General features: G+C 38.7%; 1 protein-coding gene across 8 annotated transcripts in view; it reads right to left on the bottom strand.

Moving 5' to 3' along the window:
• The window catches only part of LOC124722596, a 356,119-nt gene that overhangs the window by 60,208 nt on the left and 277,573 nt on the right, over positions 1 to 18,338 (bottom strand). For all 8 annotated transcript variants that reach the window (XM_047247733.1, XM_047247734.1, XM_047247735.1 and 5 more), the window contains one exon: positions 16,509 to 16,580. In XM_047247733.1, the coding sequence (XP_047103689.1) occupies positions 16,509 to 16,580 (72 nt within the window). The remainder of the gene's footprint in view (positions 1 to 16,508; positions 16,581 to 18,338) is intronic.

Consider the following 18,338-nt stretch of genomic DNA (forward strand, 5'->3'; position numbering starts at 1 on the left):
TTTGGAAAGATCTTTGATTTGCGGCAACATGTACGCTGCATTTTTTTGTATTACGAAGGTGTGTAGTCGAATTCCATCAAAAACAGAATTTTAGTTTCCAAAGCATTGAAATCGATATCACAGTGTGCTTTTGTAAGCCAATCATAGCTCATGTCACGTGATCTCACCAGTCAATGATAGCAGATAATCATCCTGTTTACATGGGGCTCCCAAAACCGGATTTTGTAAACCAATCTCCCAATACCGCTTCTGGGCAGTCATGCAAACACTTCAAAATTGATTATGGAAATCTGCTTCTGGTTGCCAGTTTTCCAATTCCACAATCAATTTTCGCTCCCATGTAAATGCAGCTAGTATTGAAACGGGCTTAGGCTGTCAGGTTTCGTCTTGTCTTTAAAAACTTCGGCTAATACTGACAGAGTGGCTTTTTGTACAGTGAAGGATAAGTAGAAATATTAGACTGAAGCTATTTACCCCTTGTCTAACTGAAGACGAGTAACGACTGTGCTGACTAAATCATAAACTATAAGTGCTGTTTTCCAGGTGCTGCAGTCAACTGGTCTAGCAAATGTGCTTCAGACCTTAACATGCACACACAACAGTGAAAAACAATTTTGTCTTTCGGAAGATGTGTCGCATGTAAATGTAGTGAAGCGGAGCATAGGACATGTGATGATGTCAGCCTACAGCAACATCATTGTTAAGTAGCTCGAACACACAAATAGGAAAAGTTAATGGTTTAAATTAATGTACATAGTGCAGCTACAAGAAAAAATTAAGCTTTCACTTATAATATTTGTCTTTTTTGCATGTTTTACACTTCGATACATCACATAAATGTGACAGTAAAATTTTAAGTAATGACATAAATGTCTGGTCTTCTGGGCCCAAAATTCTGCTAAATGGCTGGCCCTCAGAGTGTTAAACTATAAATGAGAATCAAACGCTCTGTGATTTAAGAAATTCAAAGCATGTTCGCACATGTAACATAACTCGTACTGCGTAAAATGAAATGTACTTTGAAAGTAACACTTTTCACACCACAAATCACAATATTTTCCCACAACTCATTAGAATTTGTTTCAGCAGTTGTCAGAGAGACCCAGAGAATGGACATCAGAGGATACTCCAAGAGCATCAGAATTTTGTAAACCATACTAAATTGCATAATTCGACTTAAAGAGCACATTCTTATGTCCAGATTCACGAAGAGGTGGGCCCCAAGCTGATTTTAAACTTTCCAGTGCGATTTTCGGGATGCAGTATTATATTCTCATGTTTAGTTCTTTATTATGGCATAATGCCATACGTCCCAAAAGATAACAACGCGCACTTGAAATTCCGCCAACAGTTGATACTAGATAATAGTGTTTCAAATAAATCGACTGCCTCTGCAGAAAAGATTAATTAAAGCCAAATCTTTTTAGCAATTCGGCAAAAATAACTTCATTGTTCTGCAAAGCAATTAATGCCTGACTGCCAAAAACCTGGAAATGAAATAAAATCAGAAAACAAACACTAATAATTATGTGAATGTATTTTAATTCACTTTATAGCTCCCGGCCACAAAAATCTGTTTTGTTTTCATTTGACTTGAGAGCTGTAAATCAAAAATAAACAGCAAAATCACTAAATGTAAACACAGTTCACATGGAGACTACCCCTCATTCCACTACAATTAAGACTGCTCTGCGAGTGCACGAATCTGGCAGCTTGGCCGGGTGGCATCTGTCTGCTCGTTGCTACTGCTGATACAGTTCGTGTGTAGTTACCTTGGATACAGCTAAAAGTTGCACTTCAAGTAGCCAGAAGCAGGAGAAGGTACTTGTCATACGCGACTCAACTGTGCAAGCGCATAAGCCCGCTCGCAACTGCTCAAACAAACCTAATGAAAGCCATTGTGACGTCATGCCCACTGGAAACAGTTTGTTGTTATGAAGTATTGCATAGTCTTAATCCTAAAGCCTGTGACACATTTTGCTGTTGGCAGACGCTTGTGTGTGCACTGTTTTGTTGCTGTAAAAAGTAACTTAAGTTCCCCCCCCCCTCCCTTTTATGTTTTATTTCTGCAGTATTATACTGCAGTAGCGGACTGACTACAGTAAAATTCTTTGTTGGAGTATCAGTTCTTAGCAAACAAAACTACAAAAATTTAACTAAAAACTAAAAACAACAAGAAATTCCTGGAATTCTAAAAAATTCCTGGGTTTCTCACAGTTGTCTCCCGGTTGAAAATATTACCGGGTTTTTCCCGGATTTCCTGGAGCGTATACAACATGCGTGTGCGAGCTATTCACTGTTCCTTATGCGGCTGCATTAACATCTAAGGCAGCACATTCGCAGTTTCCGAATTTTCCCATTTAGACAACATGGCAGGGTGGTGAGAGAAGCTTGCAGTTCGGTGAGAGAGATATGCAGGCATGCAAGAGCTCTTTACATGTGTAAAGTTCTTGGCTGTCTCTTTGTTAGCACCATTCAAACGGCCATCTTCCATAACTAGCTGTGAAATTTCATTACGTACACAAGGCCTGTTAAAAAAATTCCTGAATTTTGTCCATAAAAGTTTTCTAAGCTTACCTTTTACTTATTGTGCCTGGTCTCCTTCAAAATGCTCTCCTCTACAATTGATACTCTGCTCCCAATGCGATTTCCACTCCCGGAAAGAGTCTTAGTACGGTGCTTGCTGTATTGCACGACACACCATCTGCGAATTCTCTTTTATCTCATCTATAGTTGTAAACCTTTGTCCTTTCAATGGTGTTGTCAATGTTGGAAATAAAAAAATTACAAAGATAAAAAAATAACAAAAATAAAAAACAAAAATAAAGTCCACAGAGGCCAGGCCTGGAGAGTACAGAGGATGAGGCAGCACAGTGATTTTGTTTTTTGTTCAATAGTCACACACCAACAGGGATGAATGTGTGGGTGTGTCATTGTGATGCAAGAGCCATGAATTGTCTCACCACCTTTGTGAAGATTGAACCTTGGCCTCAACATCATAACTATAGAACCACGTCCTATCACCAGTTATGATTCTCTTACGGAATATCTCGTTCCCATTTGCGCAATCCAAAGGCTCTTCACAGATTGTGAGGTAAAGGTTTTTCTGGTCTTGACTCATGAGGCATGGGATGAACTTGGTGGCAACACAATGTATTCCAATATGTTGCGTCAGAATTTCATCACAATCCACGTTCTTCTGCAATCTCTCGGACAGTCAGTCTTCAACAGGCATGCACAATTTCACTGACGATACTGACATGAGCATCGTCAGTAGACATCAAAGGGTGTCCTGAATGAGGGTCATCTTTAACTTCTGTCTGCCCATTTTTAAACCATGTGAAACATTTGTAACACCAAGAACAGAATATTTTCAAAGCATATTTTCAATAAGTTACCAGCAACCATTAAGAGTTTAGTTTCAGACAAGGCACAATTTAAACATAATTTAAAAGAATTTTTGGTGGCCAACTCCTCCTATTCCATCCATGAGTTTCTCAACAAGTGCAGTAGACCATTTTAATGAAAATTTATTATACTTTAATTTTTGACAATACTTGGTTGTAACAGCCAAGTAACTACCTACTGTGTGAATGATGGATGTATGGAAAGCAGATGTAAGTCTTAAGCCTGTAAATAGTGGAAGTTTAATTTTAAATCTTCTGCATAATCTGACTGTTCTTAACTGAGGATCACTGAAAAATTTATTTCAGTTTTTGACAATACTTGGTTGTAATAGTCAAGAAACTAGCAAATGTCTGAATGATGGATTTAATGAAAGCAGATGTAAGTATTAAACCTGTAAATATTAGAAGTTTAAATTTAATTCATGTACATAATTTTACTGTTTATTGACTGAGGATCATTAAAATTAATGAAACTCAAGTTTTTCTAATTACAGTTTTGTAATGCGTTTATCTGACATGTTCCACACCCAGGAGGATTCCCCCTTTTATGGATCTATGGAATGAATAATTAATCTAATCTAATCTAATCTTAAGCACTTATCACCATAGGCTTCCTGCATCATGTGGTGTGTCTTTGTAACAGTTTTCTGAGTTTCACGCAAAATTTAATGCAGCCACTATGCTCCTCTACCTCTGCCATCTCAAAATTCGCAAACTGTACAACACCACATTCTATTCAATACAGCAATGAACAATAACTAACAGACATACAACACTGAAACTTCTGGTAGTTACATATTTAACACAGGCATGTGCAGGGATACCAACCACATTTTGCTTCAACTCGACATTGGCAAGAAATTACAAATGTTCTGAAATTTTTTGAACAGACCTCATACATGTAATATAACAGAGATAAAGTTCTGTGCTTCTGCTGCAGTTCATACTTACCTCTACATAACTACTATGCAATTCTCATTATGAGCCTGGCAGTGTGTTCATCGAACCACCTTCAAGCTGTTTCTTTACCATTATAGTGTCTAATACCACTTGGGAACTAACTCTTAAATCTGATTTTTCTTATTTTATTATGATGATCATCTCTATGTATGAAGGCGAGTGTAAACAAAATATTTTTGCATTTGGAGGTGAAAGTTGGTGATTAGAATTTCTCGACAACATACCAAAAAAAAAAAAGATAAAAGAAAAAGAAAGAAAACTTTGTTTTAAGGACTGCCAGCCCAACTTGTGTATCATATCCATGACACACACTCCCCTACTTCACGATAATACAGAACAAGATGCCCTTCTTTGAACTATTTCAGGGTCCTCCATCAATCATATCACATGTGAGTCACATACTACACAGCAGTGGTCCAGAAGAGGTCAGACAAGTGTCCTGCAGGTAGTCTCTTTAGAAAACTTGTTGCACTTTCTAAGCGTTCTACTAATAAAACATGTGGGGTTTCTTTTATTTGAATAATTTGTAATTGTAGTCCTTAAGTATTAGTTGTTTACTAGTTATTTCTGTGCATGCATTAAACTGCACTACTTACATTACTGAATAATTATTTGTTATGACTACTAGCATAGAACTTGGTTTTTGATATTTGACTGTCTCCATATAATGTGATTAAGTTCAACCAAAATTGATAACTCAGTGAGAGACGACAAACAGTTTCCTACCAGATGGTGGAGACAGTGGAACTCCTGTACAATCACACAAAAAATAACAGGCAAATATGATTCAAACGGTTCCTATTTTCAACGGACCACTACCAACTGAATGCATTTGGTAAGTAAACAAATTTTCAGACTCAGTCCTCATTCTTTTGTGCCAAATATAGTACACAACATTTTATGATGGAGCACACAAATGTGTCTGTAGTAAACTGCTTGTTTTCACTGCCACTGAAATGATCAGCCTTGATTCAACTTGTCACAGTGTAAAGACACAGCTCCAGATTGAAAAATAGATACACAGAACTATGATATGACAAATAGTTCCTTTCCCCAGTCATTTCTTTTGTATCAAGGTACACCAAACATATAACAATGAGTTTGAGACCCATATTTCACATCCCTTGCTACACCAGCCAAAATAGCCAGATAGTCCTGGTCCCAGGTCCACATTTCCTCAAATTTTTAAATGTTTCACTCAAATGATAACCAGGGGAATACTTTTTATATTAGACTTGACTATCTCAGTTCTGTCACCGGTACACCTTACTTCTTATAAAAGACCATCGTTATGTATAGTTTTCTGAATAATACTAACAACTGTGATTACTGTATACAAATAATTTTTGGTGACACATGATGACCAGGAACTCAACATCAAGGTATTAAGAAAAAGGAGGCACGCAGAGGCACACGTGAGGACAACACACACACACACACACACACACACACACACACACAACAGATGGTGGGGGGGTTCCTACAGAACCAGAAAATAAAATCCATTCTCTAAATACAATAATAACGTTTTGTTAACAGAGTTTCAAAATTTACATCACTATCATCTCGTTATTGGCCAATACTTTTGACAGATCTCCAATTAAATTTACAGCTGCCCTCATCATAATATATAGCTGCACTAACCCAAATGTGACATTCTATAACACATACTATGTAACTAACACAATCTTAGGGCAGCTTCTCACTGTTTTACAATAGCCTTATACCAGAGGGCAATGTGCCATGTGAAGAGGAGTGAAAGTGATAGTTTTACACATTCTGGCAACAAACCAAGGAATGTCACAGCCGTTTAATTAGTTATGCTGACTGCAGATTGCTGTAGCTCACTTCTAGTCACTGTTCCTCCCAATAACCCAATCATACATTTCAAACACTGGGTTAACAGCAAATGGGAGATACGTGTATATGCACAACAAGTCAATTTGGTATGCTATAAGCTTGCTCATTTCTGTGTACTTCAATATGCTCTAGTACCTAAATGTACGAACCTTTCAATGCTTTTGTGAGAAAAGAAGGGCTTCCTGATTTGTTTGGGTCACTTAATGTTCTGGGTACATCTATTTAATCACTATAGCCCAGAGTTGTATGCAAGATACATACAGTTTCTGAATAGCCTTAATGTATGCATTAGCAGAGTTCTTCACATTTACGTCATCACTGGTGAAGTTTCAAAGTGCACGCAATTGCATATCTTGGGGAAAATTTATTTTGCATGCATATTTATTAAAATTTAAATGTATATTTTCCTTTTTTTTCTAGGTAAAATAAAAATTCCTATTCATAATCAAACAATATTTTATCACTAAATTATAAAGTACGGTATTTAAAGTTCTACTTACTTTATTTTCTTTAACTGACTACTACTGACTGTAGTTGTATGATTTTGTTGCAGGGTCAAATTGTTTAGCCATGCTGCAACAGAAGTTGGGGTTCGCCTTCTTTACAGCGTGATACTGAATCATCTCAGGTATGAATTAAGATCACATCTTCCAGATGTGTGGCATGCATTTATTTGCAGTTGCAATCACAGTTCAAATTAAGTATATGGGGTGAATAATACTTTGCTTCATTATACCACCAGTGAAACTATCACAATCATCTGTGTTGCATAAATATGATACAGATTCTGGGAATGATAATGTCAGTGAGGATGGACATCAGTGAGGATGGACAAGTATTATTTTATTTATCATGTGGATGATGTATTGCTTCTGACAAAAAGTTCTATGTAGTACAGCATCTGCACAGCAAAGCATAGACAAAACGCAGCCAGAAAATCCACTTTATGTTCAAAATTTGTAAGTACATCATTTAGGGAACAGATCGATGTCGACAGAAGTTCAACTGACACATTTGCCAAGGAACTATGCACAGCACTTATAAGGACAAACATTCCTCTGTGGAAATTAAATAATGTTTATCTTAAACCTTTCTTAGAAAAACACACTAATAAAAGAGTGCCTTACTAATCTACCCTTAATAAAAAAAAAAAAGTGTGCCTGAGTGTTTTAACGAAGTTATTCATCATATCTGGGAAGCGTTGAAACATGAAAACATTTGGATTTCAATGGATGAGACCACTAACACTGCAGGCTAGTGTAGATGTAGTAGATTGATCAGAGCAATGAAATAGGGAAGTAAAATTTGCTTGTTCAATATTCAAATATTGGAATGGGTAAAACATTCTAAACTTGAAAAATTTTTTACTTATTCCCTAGCTTTTTTGTGGCCAGATAGTATAAAATATGTCAATGTGCTTGAGCTGTGCTGCAGCTCGCGTTGGTGCCGTGTGTAGGTTTCTGCCAGACCATATCATTTAGTTGGCTGGTTGCGTTGCTTGTTTTCCTGATCACTGGCGCCACTCAGTTTCGTAAGCATTGCCTGTCTGCTAGTGGCAGCAGCGGCACTTATTGATAAGTAGTTCTGCTGCCCTATCTTTGAGGCAACCTAGCTTCTTCCGTGTGGTGTGAGTGTAGAGTTCAGTTGGGGACACAGGAGCAGCGAGGTCCACGCAGAGCGACAACACGCCGGGACCGCTGGCGGCATGTATGGACTGCCGGATCGAAGGGCAGTGGTCACAAGGGTGCACGACCTCGTCGAAATTGGATCCTGCATGTTTAATTTGAGTGCATTGCAATTCACGTAAAGAAACCTCCACCATTGTGACGTTTAACGATTCTCCAGTGACTTGGGTTCGTGTTGCTGCTCATAGTGTCACCGAGGCAAAAAGCAGCGAGTGGAGTACTTGGGGAAGGCAGATCTGATTAGCCTTCCTGACCTTCTAATTACTATTTTCAGCTGCTTACATTGTTGAGTTGAACCCGCGGTCCTCTGGCCGCTAACGCCCCAGTTACCTACACTGGGGGTTCGTGTATGTAACGGCAGTGTACATTTCCTCGCCTTGCTGCCGCTGTCCGGTGAGGCGTGTAAGTTTAACAGCTTCTTGATTGTAAGTTGGTTGGTGTTATTCTACCTTAGTGGTAGTCATTCCTTCTTGTTCTGGGCACTCTAAGCACAGTATTCTGTGGGCAGAGCCCAGACTGCCAGTTCCGACTTTGGTGTAATTTTACATCTTGCATTCGTTTTGTTGGATGTCAGGTAGCCTCACCAAGATTATCATTAGTTTCTCGTTAGACTGCCACTAGTCCGAGTTACCATCTTGTGATCTGAATGCAATTCTTGGCTGCCTTTCTCTTCCCTCGTGAAAGTATTTTGGGTGTGACCTACTCAGAGGCCGATTCCTGGAGCACCGTCTGTCACTGGCCCTTGTGTTTTATTTTATTATTGTATTATTAAGTTACCATCATTTGTCTCACCTGCTTGGTGATCTGTTTCTTTTTTTTTTTTTTTTAACTTTTGCGATGCTATTTGCCGTTTGACAGTATATTTATTAAATTTTTTTATAATTGCCATTTTGGCGTTAAAAGACCTTCAGCTGTGATTGTGGTTACTTGCTTTAAAATTCTGACTGCGACCTCATCGGCTTGTTTTCAAAAATTATTTATTAAAATAAATGAGCAAAATTGTAAAGCAAACCAATAGTAATTGATCCGGGCCCTGTCCACAATCGTAACCCAATCCTGCCTTCCTTAATTAGCAGGTCTCAGTGCTGTTATTTCTTACATATACTGCTCAGTACATTGAACATGCAGTAAATGCATTAAAAGTTGTCAACATGGACAACTGTTTTTCTGCTACTAATTCAAGTTTTACTTGCACAATATTTTGATCAAGTAATTTCCAGTCGTCATCAGGTGCTGAGGTTGAATCCAATCTCGAACTGGTCTAGTATTTATGCCTATGTGGGGATAGGTGCTCCATCATCAATCCATGCTGTGCCACACACTCCGTCCGAGATATGTACCAGTAACCTTAGTATTTTCTAGCCATAGCTGTTGCAACTGCTGTGCACATACTTTTTAGCACTTGTCAGTTAATAATTTTGTCATCTCATGTTCTATTTCACCTACAAGTTGTACTGGGCATTGAATACATCATTTAAGCTTTCCTCTTAAATATGCTGTCCTATTACTGTAGCTGAGCACTTCAGGTGCCTCCTGTGGCTGGCTGTCGGATTATTTTCTGGCCACTGGTGTTCAAATTGCCATTCGTTCTTGGAACGACCATCCTCAGGTACTTCATTCGCTGTCTGAAGTACCACTGCCTGTGTACCTAGTGTTAGCTGTGCTAGGTTATTTGCTCTGTCACCATTTCCAAAGCTACTTCCCCCAGAGTTTGGATGTTGCCTCCATTGTGTCTTTTGGGAGATCAAGTGCCGGAGTCCAGGTGGAGCTAACCTAATATCCCATCGTCACAGTTGATCAGATTCTCTGTGACCTTTATTTTGTTGGATTCTTAAATAACGCTATCACAGTATCTGGGTATCTGTGTCTGTATCTTGAGATCACCGTAATTCATCAAACGATTTAGATCCAAAAAATGTTTTACTATAGATGAATTGAAAGCCTTTTGAGTCTGGTGGGTCGTTGGTGCTCCTTACACCCGGTGTCAATGGTCCTGGTGGTTTGGTCAATATATGACACACCACATTGACACAGTATGTGGTAAATGTACGGTTTCTGTGTGCCCAGATCACCCTTTACATTCATAATGACGAGCCTCAATCTTGCTTGGTGGGCAGAAAACACTCTAGACATTATATTTGATCCGACATACGGCAAAAAAGCGACCTCCTTTGCTTTTCTTGTACTTCGACCAATCCCTGGCGGAGAAGCAAGGCACAGAGCCTTTTGAATATCTGTAGAAGAATGTACGTTTCTGTGGAATACTGACTCATGGTGTTCTGACAGGTACTGACTTGCAGGTACAGATCATGTGAGGTGGTTTTCTGTAAATATTATGATCGAAAGTGCCATCTGCCTTCCTCTTGATTAGAACATCTATGAATAGGAGTTTCCCATCCTTCTCCATTTCCACTGTGAATTTTATGTTAGGGTGGTATGAGTTCAGGTGTTCCACGAAAACAAGCAGCTTTTTCTTGGCTTGGCACCAAATAAAAAGGTGTCATCCACATATGTGAAGAAACATTTCGGTTGATCCAGGCCGGTGCAAATGGCTCATCTTCAAGTCTCTCCATAAAGAGGTTTGCCACCACCGGTGAGAGCGGGCTGCCCATTGTCACGCCGTCTGTTTCAATGGTTATAGTATTTACTGAAACCCGATTCACACTGATCTGTACCTCCGAGCCAACAGCTGCCACCATCCGGCACTGAAGAAAGGTGTACTCAAGACTCTGGTTTATCAGGCACAAATTCTTTCATAGCCAGTCCATCTGACAACAGAGAAAGAAGACCTGCAGTTTGTGTTCTCTGGAAGCAGAGATTCTTCCAGAGACATTCAGAAGGCACTGCGGCCTGCTTCTCTGCCAAAGGGGTCAGTAGAAGTACAATAAAAAGCAAAGAAGATTGCTTTCTTTGCCATATGTTAGACCAAATATCTGCAGAAATCAGCAGAATTATTCTCAAATATAACACGAGCATTTTCTGTTCACCAACCAAAATTAAGGCTTGGGGTGAGAGCATGTAATGGATGATCTGGGCTTACAGAAACCGGGCCTTTACTACATACCGTGTCAATGTGGTACATCATATATCAGTCAGACCACCAAGACTGTTGACATCAGGTGTAAAGAGCACCAATAACACACCAGACTCAAACAGACTTCCAAGTCAGCTATAGCAGAACACTGTTTGGAAGCAAATCACTCGATGATGTCAAGATTCTGACACAGACACCCAAACACTGGGATAGTGTTATTAAAGAATCCATTGAAATAAAGGTCAAACAAAATCTGACCAACCGTGACATGGGATATCAGCTTAGCTCCATCTGGACTCCAGCACTCGATCACCTGAAGAGGCAACAAAGACAACATCCGAACTCCTTGAGAATGGTCATTTTGAGAAAGAACAGCAATTCGAACATGAGTCAGCACCCTGTACAACTTGGAGGCAGAATACAACATCAGGTGAAGAGATTATATGTCAATGAAAACAATTAGTTTTTGAAAATACAATGTAATGGGAAAGTCCACTCACCAAGTGGAGGTAGGAGAACACACATATAAAAGGTATCACACATGCAAGGTTACGGAGCCAGGGGCCCCATCTTCTAGCAGAAGGGTTGAAGGGGAAGAAACAAGGGTGAAGTAATTTAACTGGTGAGGTTTAGGAAAAGGGGCAGAATTCAGAAAAGGCACCCAGAACCCCAAGTCAGGGGAGACTTACCAGACAGAATGTGAAGGAACTGACAACAGCCAAAATGTATGTCCACAGTAGTCAGAACAGCTATGGCTAGAAAATAGTACGATTGTTGCTACTGACTGGCGGGTACCTCGGATAGAGCGCCTGGTGCAGAGCAGATCAATGATGGAGCGCGTAACATCCACAAACGCATAAATACTGGACCCGTTCAACAATAGATTCAGCCTCAGAGGATACCCAATGAAGATTGCACAAGTTACGTGATCGAAATATCGTGCAAGTATGATGTGAACTGGCGGCAGAAAACCCAATTTCCCAAGATGACAATGCCTTGCTGGGAAAGCCTGAAGACCTGCATTAAAAGTTCTTAATGTCAGACTAATACATTTGACCTGTTTAGCCCAAGAGCTTCATCATATAACTGAAATGATGAGACCACAATATCCAGAAGTTGACCATCTAGTTTCCCATGTCAAGAAAATTTTCAGTAAAGCACCTGTTGGAGTTTCAATTTTCACAGAATTCACTCCAAAATTAGCATTACCTCCTCAGGTTTCTGGTTGGAGACCATATCTTACTATGCTAAACATTTCAATGATGAAAAAAGAAAACAACACTAGACAGTTTGAATCCGGAAGACACAGATAGCTCAAGAGCATTTCAACTCAAGTTATACAGAAAATAAACTGCAGTACATACATAATTGCTTTCAATGCTACCAGAAATCATAAAGGAATTGAAGGCTAGGAATAATTCATTGCAACAATCATTGCTCTAGAAAATTAGGTATTGCAGGCACTGTCCTTCAAAACATACAGAGTTGCAAAAATTAAAGCAGTGCAATACTTTTCTACAGTAACTAAGTACAAATAATCTAACTGTGAAGGACTGATGACAATATTTGTTAATTGTACGATTTTTATCTGCATATCATTTATGCATATTTTACAAATTTCAGTGCAAATTGTGTCATTTGTTTTTGCGAACAAATCTGGGCTCTGTTAATCATTTTGAGGTCACTTGTTGAATCAGAAAAGATGAGAAACTTTTTCCTACAAACACATCTCTAAAGTCCCAGGACCTTAAAGGTCTTGTATAAATACTGATCGCAATGAGCATGGAAAATGAGTGTCCCATGGAGGACTGTCTTGACATAACAGCATACACAAAAATAAAATTCCAATGTTTATCTACAGTATTATAAAATCAAGATACAAAAAACTACATTGGAAGTGGATTCTTCTAACAATGTTGTCAATTTAAACATGTGTGAGTCTCCAAATCAGGTCAGATGGGGATTAACTCCAGACTTGGCTTAGAACATGTACCCTTCTAAACTGCCTTGTACAAATCCCAAAATGGATTACTAAAACACACAAAGAGGCAATCAGGCCGCCCTTAAATGTGCCAGTAGTAAGCAAAATTTCTTCACAGTGAATGGCAGCAACTGCCTTCTGGTGTAATGACCTAACAGTTCTTAAACCATTCAACCCTTATCTAGCACAGAATTTAAAATACAGCATGCACTATTCCACCCCTCTCCTTTGGCTTGTGGCAAACTTCTTTTAAAATATTCCAGTCTCTGAGTTATTGTGATTTCAATATTGCAAGTGTGGCAAGCAAATGTATTTGTCACTGTACATTAACTTCAGAAACACTGTGATATTTTTAAAACCAATAACATCATTCTCAGTTCTGGAACATTAGCTGCAACTACTTCAGAATCCTAATAAAGTTCTGAAACTCACATGTGGTTGCTGCAATCTACAAAAAGAGGAGAAAATCGAAAATGTGAACAATGGATAGGACTCAACAAATACATAATTAGTTATGTTATTACTATTCATATTTTAACTGACCTGTAATCGAGAAGCACTGTTGCAACAGCCATGTCTAATGCCACCATCACAGTTAGGGTGACGGTGGGCATGCTTGTGTGTGTTCATGTGTGCCTAGTAATTATTTTATTTTATTAAGAGAGATGCTGCTTATGTTAAATCTTTGTACGTGAGCTGGTAATGAATTCTGAGGACAGTGTTCACTGGTGAAAAATATGCAGATATCGAGAAAAAAGTCAGAATCTATTAAAAAGCCAAGGGACACATTTATCAAGAAGGAAAAAGTGCTTCAGCCAAATGTGTTTCAGATAATTCCAGGTAAACATAATTCATTTTATCTTTTCTTTTTGCCTGTAAAATTAATCTTCTTCATTTCTTAATAGGAAGGAAGGGTGAGGTGACAACCAGCAAATGAAACAGCTTTTTCCTAAGCTTTACAGTGTGGAGTCAAACATTAGACAAGACTATTATTTGACTGTTCTTATCCCACTTCATCACATCAAGCAATGACAACCTAGCGAAACAGTTCCCAAAAGAGAAATTAGTGATGAAAATATGAAGAAACTTCAGTGGTCAGTTCTCTTTTTTGTGTCCCCCTTTTTATTTTGAAGTCCATTTGACTTGACTTAAGATGTAACACCAAGCAGACTGTCAATGATTCCCCCCCCCCCCCCCACCACCACCACCACCACCACCACCCCATCTATCTCTCTCGCAATTATTATTATTATTATTGTAATTAGCCTGCAATATAAGTTACTTAACTGGTGAAAGAACATTTCAAGTATATTCAGGAAGAAACTTTAAAAGATATATTTTAGAACAAGACAGTATCTGAGGTTTTAAATGGTTTTCATAATTTCCTGAAGAAATATATTTTTGACATGGCCTGTTTCTGTATTAAGTTCTTCAACTGATCCCTAGTGCAACACAGATAAGACAACTGCTTCAGGGTGATAAGCTCACACAAAGCCCATAAATCAATCACGATGACTTGAAAAGCATTACAAGAAAGAACAGCATTAATAAGTTTGCTACTACTCACCACCTATAAATTGTACCCAGCATAAAAAAATATCCATTTTCAGTTTCAAATCAAAACAGGAACATAAATAATAAATAATGTTGATTAATTCCATTCAAAAATCTCTCTCTCTCTCTCTCTCTCTCTCTCTCTCTCTCTCTCTCTCTGTTTCCCACTCAACATGCTCCTTTGCTCATGGACATTAAATCAGCCTATTTTATTTTATTTTTTAATGAGAGTTCCACTGTTTGGCTGTATAGATTGTTTATTCTACTGTACAATCATGATTTTGGCCCCTGGCCATTTTCAAGTACCACGATTTTGGGCATGACCAGACTTTTATAAACAAAGTCATCATCATTGAAATACCTTAAATTTTTTTATATAATGCATGTGTCACAGCATAAAAACAAGAACACAATGGTAAAATGTCTGGCAGGAATAAAACAAATGTGAGATATACACTGAATAACTGTGCTATAAAATGGTCACAAAAAACAGTTGTTAGATGTCCAGGCATCACCTGAAATTTTGATGCCAATTATATAGATAATATTGCAACACCAAGGAGTAGAGCGACACAAACGAAAGTTGGAAGGTGTGTTTCTACATTTGAAAGACAATGCCTATTCAAATTTCGTAGCAGTCACATAATAGTGGCGCTGACAGTGTCACTATGAGGATGCAGATTAGGTTTGCTTTAAATACACACTGTCACGGTAGTGAGCGTTAGTTACCTTCGCAATTGGATATAGCGAGTTGATGTTAGTCAAAAATGCCTTTAAGGTGATAAAGATGCCATTATCAACAACTCACCGCGTTCAGACAAGGTTATGTAACAGAGCTACAAGAAGCTGGATATTCCTTGTTGCGATACTGTAGAAACGCCTTCTATTTCATAGCAGAATTTCTATAACTATCGTTATGTGTAAGAGGTGGTGGGTAGGAATTACTAACTCACATCTGTATATCTTTTTGTAACACACACACACACACACACACACACACACACACAGAGAGAGAGTTAGAAATGTTCAGAATGTAACCATATATTACTTTGCGATGTGAATGTAAAATGTGATTCCACATCATTATGATCTATCATGCAAAATGATTCATGGAGCATGTAATTAACTAACGAAGTATTACATACAGTAAGTCTGCTGTTAGTGGCAGAGTAAGCAAAATGGCATAAGGAAGAAAAAGTGTATGTCTACATTAGATTGTTTCCACCTACGATAAGCAAAGAGTTATCATCATTTATTAGTTTGTTTGTTGGTTTCTCTTTTTACAGCCTATCTCCCTCCTTTAGCTGTTGATGTCTCTGACCCTAATATTCTTTGATTAACAACAACAACAGCAGCAGCAGCAGCAGCAGCAGCAGCAACCACCACTCTACTACCACTTGTCATCAATTCCATCTTTAGAAAAACATGTAAAAGGCAGGTTACAACAATGAGAAATGTGTAAAAGAGACAAAGCTGACTGTGAAGATGAAAACTTTATGCTGTTTGCAATAGAGTGAGTGCTTAGGAGTAGAACTTTCTTTGATGATTTGCCCAGAGACTTAAAACAGATGAAATATTAGCAAGCCTCTGCTAATGCAAACTGGTCATGAGTGAATGCTGCTTGCTGACACTCTTGTACTGTTTACAAGAGAATGTGCCCTAAACAGATACTCATTTGTTCATATTCCCTTCCCTTCACTCCTGCATAAACCAAATTTTTCAGATAAACCGATTTCATTCCACCAACTACATGTCAAACTTTTGCCCCCTTTTGTCCCATTAACTGATCTTGTATATGGCGATGAATGGACACCTGTAGTACCTGTGGATTTATAATAAAATTTTAAAGAGCACAAATGTTTACATCTGTGTGTCTAAACAAAGACAAAGCAAACCTCTACTTTATCTACTAGATAAGAGAAGAACCAAACATTGGAGTAAAACACGAATACAAATAAAAAGGGAAAAAGCAAATAAGAGTACAAAGCATATTCATTTTAGTGACTGCACTAATCACATTTACTCACCAGCAGAACCTTCCTTCACCAGCTGTCTTTGGAGACCTCTGTCCACATTTGATGCTGTGTGTCTTGTCAAATCTGCAATTTTAGTAAGGTGTTAATTTAGATACGAAATTTTAAAATTCTAATGATGTTTAATTTATATACATTGTTTACTACAGGTAAATAAATTTCATGAACATGTTAAAAGAGAGAGTTGAGTCCTCAGTTATTCATTATTTCCTCTTAATAACTACTTACACAGGTAACATGGAGAACTACATCCCAATTTACAATTTACACAGCCTGAAAAAAAAAAAAAAAAAAAAAAAAAAAACTAGTACACTCTTTTAGAAGTTTCCAATTGACTCAAGATTTACTGTTGCAACAGTGCAGGCAGTTCTGAGGTGTCAGGTATCAACCCATGCTGAAACACCCATATCAGTATGTTGTGTAGCCTCCATGGGTGACAATGCAGGTGCCACAAATGCTTGATTGGAGACAAGTCTGGAGATTGTGTTGGCCAGAGAAGCTGCTGCATGTCTTGCAAAGCATGTTGAGTTTCAAGGGCAGTGTGTGGGCGGGCGAGCATTATTCTATTGGAACAACACATCACATTCTCGTTGCAAGAATAGCAAAAGAACAAGTCTAACAACATTCAGCAAGTACCAATAGCTGGTTAGCATGCCCCCTAGAAACACCAAAGGTGAACGACATTGCACCTTATTGTACCTCAGACCATAAGGCCTAGTGCATCTTGTGCGAATGCATTCTACGAGACAGTGCTCACCAGGTCTACATTGTATGTACAAACAACCACCACTCACTTGAAGGCAGGATGTGCTTTCATCATTGAAGTGCACTGCGCGCTACTCTACACTACTCTATCTTCCAAGTGATCCTCTGACAGCACTAGTCGAGCCGTTCACATAGATGCTGTGGTGTGAATGGAAGACATGCTAGAGGAGTGCATGCCCATAGTCCCACTGCTACTAACTGGTTCGCAACAGTTCATGTCGAGCTATCTGGACTCACATGCTGCCTTAAAATACGATGATCCTGGTGGGCGTATGTGCTGCATGGGCGTCCAGAACATCATCACGAAGTGTGAAAATGTTCATGTGACCACAGATACCAGCATTGTCGCACAACTGAAGCAGTATGTCACACATGTGTCATAATTCTCTGGGAGGACCACCCCGACATTCAGAAGGCCACAATTTGAGCCCTTTCAAAGTCGCTCAATTGGATCTGTAGGAAGCAAGAGTGCACCTCCATGGCATAGTTTCCTGCTAGCTTCACACGTTTGCTCAACCCTGAGCCTTCTGGCTGTGAGCACTCCCTATTAAGGGATAGACACAGATGGCACTCTGGCTGCTATGCCATTACACTATCTGTTGTGGACGACGACGAAACCATTATCGGTACGTCTGCTATCCCGCAAGTGGCATATGCCATCATCAGATTGAAACCAACATTCTCCTTCCAGGTATACTAATATTATTATTTTTTTTCTGGAAGTGTAGTTCCATCCTCTTCTTCCATATTAAACCATCTTGGTACCTGTACATTTCAGAGAAATACAAAAATAGTTGTCACATTACTGGTATACAAAACACAATGCTATTTAAATTAGACATGGTTACCTGTGCACTAGTGATGCATTTAGTGTTTCTTGGCAGCCTGGAGGAAAGAGTTTGTGACTTTTGTAAATTAATTTTCTAGTACAGCTATTTAAATGTATAGCGCTTTTCCATGTTTGTGTCACCATCATAACTTTCTCTACAAGCTGATGTACAGTTCAGACCCTCTGAATATGGCAGACTCTTGTCAGATAGTTTCCTGTATCATCTCCTC

Source organism: Schistocerca piceifrons, chromosome X, assembly GCF_021461385.2.
Source record: "Schistocerca piceifrons isolate TAMUIC-IGC-003096 chromosome X, iqSchPice1.1, whole genome shotgun sequence".
In the NCBI taxonomy this organism is placed as follows: Eukaryota; Metazoa; Arthropoda; class Insecta; order Orthoptera; family Acrididae; genus Schistocerca; species Schistocerca piceifrons.